Genomic DNA, 11529 nt, shown 5'->3' with positions numbered 1-11529 from the left:
AAGAAAATATAATTTTTGATACACAAGACATGTAATATTTAATGAAAGCTTGCTAAGTTTTGTGAAGATACACTTGCTTACTACATTAAAAGTTATAGAATGTATACTTTCATGGTTACCTGGTGGTTACATAGCAGTTGCAAGGTCGGTCAAAGTGACCAAGCTGTATGAAGAGAATTAAGTATTTTATTTTGTTCTCATTTTAACAACTTATCATTAAAACATTTCACCTCAAACCAGGATAATTACTTATATTGTTTTTAGGCTATGATTTGATGTGGATATCTTAGCTAAAATAAATTTAAAATAATAGAGCATAAGCACTATGTTGTCTTAGAAGTATGTCACAAATACCTAAGGAAAGTTTAAAAAGTTAGTAAGAAGATTAAGCTATAAAGAAAGTTAATGAAGTGAGATCATTTGGGCTTCAAAAAGTTTTATTTTTTTTAACAGTTCATACAAAATAATTCATTTTGAGCAATTATACTATAGTTGCAATACTGGAAAACTACATCAATGGTATATCCAACTTTTTTAACTTTGGTTAAAAGTTAGCTGTAGCTTTTGTAACACTGGTTTTTACTTTTTTTTTTTGAGGATTTAAAAATTTACTGTGAAAAGATTTTTGTTTTAACATATATAATTATTGCACCAACTCCCCAAATCATTTTACAAACCAGACAATGAACTACTACTTATTTCTTTGAGTGAGTAAAAAGAACAAATTTATTTTTAGTAGTTTTTAAATCTGACAACATGGCTCACTGTACTATTATAGAAATTTCTATAATATAATGTTATAGAAAATATGTACAGAAAAAATGTTCTTGCTACTATGTAAGTTTGATTACGACTTGAAAATTGGTACACTAAATTTCCAGGTTTTCTAAGCTCCATAACAACCTTTTGTCTGCCAAAACCTTTGTATAATTGTTTTTAACTCTTTTTTTTTTTCAATGCAAAGCAGTTCTATTTTATGAAAATGGATGAAAAATACATCAAATCTATATATCTCAACTATAATGCAAAAAATATGTATGTATGTGTGTGTGTATATATATATATCAGTTCTCATTTACCACCAATATGTTAATATCAGATTAAAAATTATTTCAAGACTACCTGTTGCCTCTATCACGAGATTTTGAACGTGACTTTTTGCGCCTGTCTTTACTACGGGAACGGCTCCTCTTGCGATCACTTCTTCTTCGATCTCTGTCTTTGTCTAAAGAGATAGAAAAGCAGGTGACCTGAGAAAAAACAAAAAATATATCATTACAAGGTCACTAAATACCCAAAGTTTACTCGAATTCACTGAAACCACCATGCATGCTCATTCATGCCATAAAAGTTGAAATCAACTGGCATCTTCCAAACTGATGTTTCTTAATAAATGGATGAGCATGATGAAAAAAATGAAAAAAACTATTATTTTTACTTTTGTAAGCTAACTTGTAAAATTAAACCACATGAATATTATATGAAGGAAATCTTCTCAATTAATTCTAACAGATAATTATTTCTTTAAATGATTCTTGTTTCTTCGTAAATAATTTAAAAGTATTGTCTAAAAAAAAAGAAGCCATTACAGCAACACTGTTACTGTTTGAACAAACTGATATACAATGGTTCTAGCGAAATGACAGTGGCTATCAAACATTTCTAATTAGTGAGTGAGTATGTGTAAAGTGTTTGAAATTAATTTTCCGGTTACAAGCCCAAAGAACTGGAAGAAACTTTACAATTTTACTAATCCGCTTCAAAAATATATTTCAGTGACTTAAGCCATGATGCTAGACAAAACCATTAACACACACACACACACATTGTACAAAAAGAAGATTTTAGTATAATAATTTTTTATATGCAAATAAAAAGTCTTTGAAAAAAAGAAGAAATTTATTTTCATTCCTCATTCAAAATAAATAATAACATATTTTATAACTTCTACAAGTAACAAATCTAAACATTTTCATCAGCCATTCATTATTTCATTGGTAAAAGACACTGCATAATTGTTAAAACAAACTTGCAATAAATTTGACCAAGTAAAAAGTGGGCTGAAAAAAAATTATTGTTTAAAATGATTCACTTAAAATTACAGGAAGTTGATATTTAAGCTAAATTAACCAGTGCACCTACACTATCCATGCTCACAAACATCCACACATTCACTGGCTGTCATTTCTACTTTCTTTGAAAAAATTAAATATAAAACAAGATATGGAATAGTTTTACTTTCCTTACACTGTCTTGATCATAAAAATGCCATACCTCTCAAACTGTTTGCAAAATAAAAGTACTGAAATGTTTGGGATGAAGATCACAAGCAAATTTAAAAACTCAAATAACAGTGTTATATTGTAGTGAAGCTGACTGTAAAGCACATCTACATGAGGGGAAAGTGTGTAATTACACTGCATATATGAAAACATATGTATTTTGCTGGAAATTAGTAATTCTTATTTAAAAACTACACTGACTGTTTGGATTATTACTTTCAATATGCTTCAACATCAAGTTTGGTACTCTTGAACCAGAGGATTTGTGTTAATTTTGAAATATCGCATGCAAATGAAAATACTGACTTCTAGAATGATTGCAAATGATTAATGACATTATAATAATTTGACTCTTATATAAGACATTTTAAAGATTGGTATTTTTTCTGTTAAATACTTTACATGGTTTGGAAGATGGATGGATCACGTGGTAAAGATAAGCAGGCAAAACAAATCTGAAGCTACTTTTTTGACCATCACATATCTCTCTATAAAGTGAAAAACAAAAATACTGGCTAAAAATGTTTACTACAAACCAGAGGCACTGGACTTTTTTTTCCAATGGAGCAGGCTAATTGCACATACACAACCAATCAGTCTCAATCACTTTGCTGATACTACCAACATATTTTTTTCTTATGTAAACCAAACTTACCGATTTTAATTAAATGACACAAAGACAGTGTACAAATATTCCATTTATGAAAATGTATCTCAATAGCAAAGATATGACTCAGAATGTTCTTAGTACCAAATCTTTTATTATGAATGTTTCTAATGGTCTTATGAATGCTAAACTTGTAAAAGTTTTTAATAAACAAATAATAACGCCAATAAGAAGATTATTTGTAAAACTAAGTATCAACAAAATGAATGACTGGTATGAGTAGTTTCAGTTTTATCAATGAATCGTGTTAGCAATGTCCATAGGGCCAGGCCAACTTTTCATGCCACATACAGAAGAAAACAGCCCTAAATCCTGAAAAAAAGAAGAAAATTACCACAAGGTATTCTAATTAAACTGCTAAAAAACTCAACATTTCTGCCGTAGTTAATTTATTCAAACACTTAAATACTTTCATAATTGTACCAAACTGACATCAGGTTTTTATTTTATTTTACATAAGTTTGGAAACCAATGCTTTTCAATCTACAATAGTTTCAATTTCACTTTCAGGTGATTCTAAAAGAATTTTCTCCTAATTTATTAAAGGGCTTTTTGGAGGAAAACTTTAGACCAGAACACTAGGTATTCAAACTAAGATAATAATAAATTATCCTGTAAAAGATTTTATTTCATTATTTCTTTTCATTAAGAACCTTTCTCTGAAGAATGATAGATAAACTGTCAATGAAGTTAAATTAACAAATTTAAAATTTTTTTAGCTGGTAAGGACTTGTTCTAAAACAATAACTATAAAATTATTACATAAAAATGAAACAATTATATATTTTCAATTATTACTCTCAGCACTAATTCATTAATATTCTCAGCTATGAAATATAACATTTCAGACGTATGAAATACTGATATTCCACTATACAGGTACATATATGTTTCTGTGTGTGTGTGTGTATGTGTATAGTGTGAGCATAAAAAGAAATAAACAATATTTACAAAGCCCAACAACAAATACCATTATGGACATATACTTAACCATTTCTAGTCAGGTACACTTCACGTTTATTATGAAGACATGACTCTTTCAAAAATTCTTTCTGATCCCTCATCTCAAATCACATACAAAATAAAACTATAACTGAAATGTTCAAATTAAGAATTGTATTTGAATATAAATTTTATCAACACTTGTTTTGAATACACAGAATTATCAAAGCTATATGGTATTAAAAACTATAAAATTGAACTAACAGCATTTTTTGTTTTATAATTTTCAAACTTCAAACTATTGTCTGAAGGCTGTGATTATTTTCTTTCTCACAATCATAAAGCTTAATTTCTTCCCTAAATGGTCTGTTTTAACCCTTTCACAATGGGTTCACATATTTTACACAACCTTATAACCACCACGTAACCATGAAGGTATATATAACTCTAAAAGTACTTAATGTAACTTCAAGACATTTGGCAGGTTTTCAGTAAACCTTACAAGTCTGTTGTAGACAAAAAAATCAGAATTTTTAATTGAATAATTTTACTAAAAACTTCTCCATAAAGATACGGAGTCAGAGTGTTGACTGCTCCAAGTACAAAGTGATTTTCATGTTATGATTAAAAAATACTTTTCTTCGTGTGAAAATTTTCAAATTTCATTTGCATTATCTCTAAAACTTAATTAATAAATATCAAACAAATTTTCAGAAAAACTTTAAATTTTATTTGTTATTTTCTCTACCATAACTCTATACGGGCGCCTATCAGTTTGACTGACCTCATAACCATACAAAAAGTAGAAAATAAATCTAAACTTCCATCTTTTTTTCTAGAGTGACTGTAAATTGTAGCAGGAAACCACAGTTGTTTATTCAAAACAGCTTAAAGCTCATAACATTATACATCTATTTAAACATAATTTTATTGACCTTTGAACCAAGTCTGACTAATAATCCTGCAAATGTACAGTTCAAGTTACCATATGGAATTACATAACACACGAGCTACTCACAAGCATACCCCATGAAGAATTATTTTTTTTATTATCTTGCCTGATAATTTTCAAATTTTTACATTTTAGTTACTTTTATAATAATAAATAGAGAATACACATGAAGAACAAGAAATATAAGTACTTACCTGGATTTTCTTTTTTATATTCTAATGGTACCACTACACTAAATTTTTATTTAATTAAATAATAACCTAAAAACACAGAATAATAACGTGCAAAAAACAAGCAATGTTCTTTAACTATCATAATTTTTATGGTTTTCTAACTATACGATACGAGCCTTTAAAAATTCAGCTAATCTCTTTGATGTGATTCCTGTGAGAAACATTTTTTAAACCGAATGATGAAATAGACAGTTCTCTGTGTGGAAAACAACATAATATGTCATTTGATTCATTAAACTTTGCCTTTCTATTGGTTATAAATAATATAGTATAAAATGTCAGAGACAACTATTTGCAATTTGTGAAAGAGAGGATGTTACAGATGGGCATGGCAAGTGGGTCTGATTTTTAGTTTATGGCTCCATAAATAAATGATATATAAAAGACATGATTTGCCTGAGTAATATCTATATTATAATAAGTAATTTCCATTAACTTCTGTACTTCTTGGAGAGGTGGTAAATAAATTAGAGAAGAGGGAAGACTTAGAGAGAAAATGTCACAATTTTTATACTAGGGGAGATTGAGGATTTTTTAAATATTTCCTTCTCAAATTAAGAATTAAACCTTATATAATATTAAGATCTGATTTATTAACTACATTTCAATGCCAAGTTTATTAGTATACATTGATAATAATTTGTTTAATTAAATTTTGAATGTAACCCTGGAAAAGGTTGTGATATGCACTTTTACTAACCTGATATGAAAGGTTTAAATGCCAAAACTAATAGTTATGTCAAAAGCCTTTCTTTCATAATAAAACTTTAAATAATCCAATTATATCATAGTTTGGTGAGTTCGTTTATTTTTTGAAATAATTGCTTTGACACTTGCTTTTCACTTTAAAAACTCCCAGAGTAACCTGAAATCAATGAAGTCTTACAGTGGATTTTGCCCCAGCATAAGCTTAAAGATGGGGTGGAAGGTCTTTTTGAAACAGCTTTGCATAATTTATAGAAGAAAGTACAGAGGTAGCTTTTACAATAAAATGAAACTATTTGTTTATATTAGTTTTTAATTATATATATATATGACATATCTTATTGTATATTTCAAAGAGCTAACCCAAATATTATTAGGCATATGATTGTATTTTTTATACTCACAAATGTGTATTTAGTTGGAACAATAAAGATACAGAATAACCAAGAACCATGTATCTTGACAATAGCCTTGAGGCATGTTTTCCATTGAAAAAAAAAGACCATGTCCAAAGCACACCACTTCCCCTGCTCATTTTTCATAATCCATCTAGTGGTATGAGGATGATAGTTTTTCACAGCCCATTTCAACAGTTCGATCACTCAGAAATCCATAGGTGCTATGACTAGTGACTTCACTGCTATGTCTTCACATGAAATAGCATGAATACACATTTCATACTCCAGCTGCTTGATGTATGTAATGGTTAAACAGCTATGTCATGGAAGCAACTATATGACTTTACCAGATGGAGATCATTCTTAATTATGTTGCATACTGTTGCCTGGGGCATGTGTATGCCTTTTGCCAGTGACATTTGTGTTTGTGGATTCTCACTCATCTGTTACAAGACACTGTACTTGGCTTACTACAGCTGAGTTACATTGTGGCAGGTCTATTTCTGGTTGGTCCTGGTGCTCCAAGTTCATCTATCTTCCTTGTTTTCCAAAGCCATTAAGTACAAGAGATATCCCTATCTTGGAAATACTATATTCCCAATCTGAATACATCTTCAAGATTTCAGTGTATGAACAGCTTGAATCAGAAAAGGCTCTTACATACATTTCCCAAAAGCAATCAGTTTTCAGTTGCATCATGCTACTTACGAAGTGTCCAACAATGTCACATGTTATTTCATTGTGAATTGATACTGGCTGTGGTTGTCAGTGATTTACAGCTTTGAACATTCAAAATTGTTTTAATGTAATGTACTATAAAAGTTGTCATAACTATTAAAAACAAACTTCTTTTTATGAGACAATCATGTATTTTGTGAAATGAGTAAGTTAGTATAAGAACAAACGAGAAACATCAATACCTCTTGAGTCACATAATCTGTGTAATATGTAAAACAATTACATGTGTAAACTGAAACCTGGCTTTCAAGTTAGCAGTAATGGGTTTATTGCACAATTTGCAGCAACATTGCACAGTGTTTAGTGTTTCATTAAAAATTGTAAATTTAAAAAGAGCAATAAAATTTAGGCTCACAAATGTTCAATGGTTTATGTCTGAAGTGTCTAGATATGGTGACATTTATCAGTTAATTTTTATGAATGAAAATACAGAAATGGCTATACCTTGCCACCATAGTAGAAAGGGCTAAACCACTTTAGTTCAGGAACTATAGATAATTCTGAATAGGTTCATGTCATAAATACACATGAATGAAAATACAGAAATGGCTATACCTTGCCACCATAGTAGAAAGGGCTAAACCACTTTAGTTCAGGAACTATAGATAATTCTGAATAGGTTCATGTCATAAATACACATAAATTTTTAATTTTAAAGTAAATGTATTAGCTGTAAAGGTTTTCGACACGGGCTCTGAAAGTTAGAAATAAAAAAAAGGAGTTCATATATATGTACATTTGACAAAATGTTATGGTTTTCTTCAACGTTTAACTTAATTTATTAAAAGTCATTGTAATTGATAATCGTAATTTAGAAATTACTTGCTGATAAAAGTTTAGTAAAACTTCCTATTTTATTTATTTTTTATTATAATCAAGAAGACATAAATTAGTCTTGAGGTCTCATAATTAATACCATGTAAACCAAACGTGAAATTTATTAAGGAAATAAACCTACTTGTTGGGCAATCTAGAATCTGCAAACTGTTATTAACCTCTACCAACATTCTTCATCTCAGTATAGCTTTCTTATAAATATATATATGTATATTTTATCAACATACAAAGTAAAAACAAATAAGAAAATTCTAGGTAAATTTCTTTGAAAACAATCATCTACTTGGATGAGTAAACAATACCCTAGTATAACCAAGTGGACAATTTCATGTGAACTTTAAAATGTGTGAGAGGTGTGCAAGTGTTGAATCAAGAAAAATACAAAAAAAAATGTTAATTTCACCCCAAAAAATATAAATTTCAGTAATTAGAGCAAATGTCAAATAAGTTTAAATTCCAAAATATGACAAACTTGGCAAGATGGCAACGAGCATACTTATAAAAGTACATAAATAGAGGGCAAGAAAAAATCTGAGCTTCCAATTTAAAGCAGGTAGAATCAAGCATATATTAATAGAAAAAAACAGTATATACACTATTACATTTCATTAAGCCAGTATGGTTATACATAAGCTTAGATCTATAAACAAAACCGTTAAGTAAAGAAACTTACCTCTATCAAAATCTCTTTCTTCTCCCATGCTGCCAGTCTATTAACCCTGTTCTTTGAGATGTTATTCTTGTGTTGGTTAAATTTTTTAAACTACAAACATAAAAAATAGCAGTATAAAAAGTATAGAAATAACAAACATATTGTCTAGCCCTAAATTTAATTCTAACACTTACAAACACTTCAACTTTCATTAGCTTTGTTTTTTTAAAACTGGTGTTACCTTCTATTTCTCTCTTTTCTTGCAGATTCACAGAATATGATCATATGTATTTTTTATGCTTCAGTGAAATTATTTTTTAAATATATAACACTTTTCATTTTTCACTACATATCCAATGAAGTTTCAAATAATATGCTAAGCCACTTATCAAACTTTTTAACTATTGATAAACATTCTAATCACTGATGAGCCTAATACACACTTAGTTGTTGTTTTTTGCAGGTGGACATCCTGTGAAAAAACACAAATATACTTTTCTGCAAAATTTTTTAATTCACTTCTACATATAAAAAAAGAAATAAAATTTAAGTAAGCCATTTTTTCTTCATAAAAGTCACAATGTTTTCAGAAAAAATATAAAGGAATTTAGTACTCTTTCCAGATTGCATTATGTCTTGAAAAATAATGAGCACGTATATGATAATTTCCCTAGTACTATATGCTTAAGAGTATTTAACCTTCCTTGAAAACAGTAACCATATGAAGTGAATGTGAGATGGTATTCCTTCCATTTTTTAATAATGAATATGTTCATACTTATGTACCTTTGCCTTTATCATTTAGTTAAGCTTTCTCTTGTGCTTGTTTATGACATAATGTTGACTTGCACCCTGACAGAGCAATACAAGTTTTACAGTAAAAAACAATAACTGACAGTAGGTGGTGCTGTGGCTTTTGTCTCACCAGCTATAGTCAAAACAGCTATGTCACTCTACATATATAAGTTGATTTGTAATCTCATCATTTGGTGATAAAGTATAGAGCACACAAAAAATGAAGATTGAAGTGGAAGATGCTAAAGAAAAGATTGGATACTGCTTGAAAGTCAGTTTAAAGTGTTGTATTATGAAACACATTTTTAGATTACTTTTCAAAGTTAGGATTTTGCTTTCTGATTTTTTTATATTGCTGAATTAGAAGTTCTCTGATGTTTAGATGTGCTGTTTGTAAAAATCAAGTCCTGGCATTTTTAAATTGAGTATATTTTGTTTTAATTGTCAGAATTTCAATAAATTATCCTGTTTTGTTTTTACAAATCCCAGTTTTAACATTTATATTATTCTCGGCTAGAATAAAGGATTTGTTACATGAACCTCACCTATATGTTTCATGAACAGCTCATTATCCTATAATAATATTAAGTAAAAGAACTTTACTATTATTTTTTAAGCTACATGAATAGTTCATGATTATAACAAAACTTTTCAATCATGTGAACAATTGTTAATACATACAGCAGTGGTTCAGAAAAGCAAGCATCATACTCAGTCTTTTCATAGTTAAATACTGGTTCATATTCACTACTTCATGCAATCATATCCTACAAGCAAAAACCTTCTACATATTAAAAAATCTAGGGAATCACTAAGTACAACTTTTTCAAACAAGACTCATAAGCCAATGGAAATAACCTCAAGAACAATACAAATACATATCTTTATATGAAATTGGCCTAGTTATTTTTCTTCAATAAATAAATTATACACTAGCATACTTTTGTTTAGCTGTAATCTGCTTTATGTTCACATGGGGGAAGAGGGAAATAACAAAGTACATAACACACTTGTTTCTAAAAAGACTTAATAGAAAAACTTCATAAGAAAGTACCAGAAACTAAATACAAAATTTGGCATATCCTAGCAAAAATATCATTCCTCCACCAGTAGGCAGGGCAAAAAAAGTTTTTCATTGAATATTAAGATATATAAATAATAAACATTTACAAAAACTTACACTTATGATAACATATTATTTACATGTTGAAATTACATCAAAATTATAATAAAACACTCCATGATACAGAATATTAAAACATTATATGTAGCTACAAATTACAAACATGTGACAAGATTACCTTGAGTACATAAGATTATTAAGTATACAACAAAAGCTTTCTATGATTTGTTTGTTTCCAGATATTCTTACAAAGCTGTTATTCATGTGTATATTATAGTACCTTATTTTCTTTGCTCCACACTGATTTTGATGTTGTTGAATTTGCTTGATATTCTTCTTTAATAATATATATATTTGTCATGGAGCAAAGAAATTATCATAATCACCAGAGCATTTTCCTTACCTTAGTCATTTTGGGTATATGTGTGTAGGCCCAAATATTCTTTACACCACACTTATTTTGATGTCAATGAACTCTCCTAATATTCTTTAATAATGAATAACTTTTCTTGCAAAGAAATTACCAGAGTCACCAAAGTATTTTCTTTACTTTAGTCACTTTGTAACATAATTGGTGTGAAGTTACTTCTCTGCAAAATACTTATCCATTCACACTTTACTAAGTGCCCTACACTTCTGACTAAGTCATATGAACAATTTAAGTACTACAACAGTATAAGTTACTTATATAGTTATAATTATATATGTATATCAAAAGATGTAGTTTTGGAACTGTATTTACTTTATTACAGGATGCTGCCCACATTATCATGTTATTTCTGAAACTGTACAAAATTTCTAAGTTTAGGATGGAAAAACTCAATGTGAGAAAAGATATACATGTGTATACATTATTATGTATAAAAAAATCCAAGCACACTAGTAGTACTATTCCTAGTACTAGTTAGGCTTAGACTGTGCTGCATTTAAAATCTCAATTTTAAGCCTAACTGCATACAAAAAAAGATGTAGCAGTTAATAATAATAAAATAAATGAAAATCTCTCACCTAAAAATGTAGTAAAAGGGTTAGGTTATATCAAACTTACTTATTCCACGTTTTGCTAAAATGTAAACATCACAATTGACAATAGAAAACAATACCTAACACCAAGAGACCAACGCACTTACAGTTTCCGATATAGTTCTTGTAAAACTTACTAGGGTACGCGAAAAATAGATTTTATTTAGGAATATTGTGTTGAG

General features: G+C 28.9%; 1 protein-coding gene across 2 annotated transcripts in view; it reads right to left on the bottom strand.

The window, feature by feature from the left end:
* LOC106460900 (splicing factor U2AF 50 kDa subunit-like) overlaps positions 1-11470 on the bottom strand; it is a 42881-nt gene extending 31411 nt beyond the window's left edge. Inside the window, exons 1-3 of one of the 2 annotated variants that reach the window (XM_013920657.2) lie at positions 11333-11470; positions 8428-8517; positions 1123-1225 (exon numbers count right to left, since the gene is read on the bottom strand). In XM_013920657.2, coding sequence (XP_013776111.1) covers positions 1123-1225; positions 8428-8455 — 131 coding nt within the window. In that variant the 5' untranslated portion in view covers positions 8456-8517; positions 11333-11470. The remainder of the gene's footprint in view (positions 1-1122; positions 1226-8427; positions 8518-11332) is intronic. The other variant, XM_013920658.2, reaches the window with a different exon arrangement.
* Positions 11471-11529: the final 59 nt, after the last annotated feature.

Source organism: Limulus polyphemus, unplaced genomic scaffold, assembly GCF_000517525.1.
Source record: "Limulus polyphemus unplaced genomic scaffold, Limulus_polyphemus-2.1.2 Scaffold857, whole genome shotgun sequence".
Taxonomy (NCBI): Eukaryota; Metazoa; Arthropoda; class Merostomata; order Xiphosura; family Limulidae; genus Limulus; species Limulus polyphemus.
This window is presented reverse-complemented; position numbering and strand designations above follow the sequence as displayed.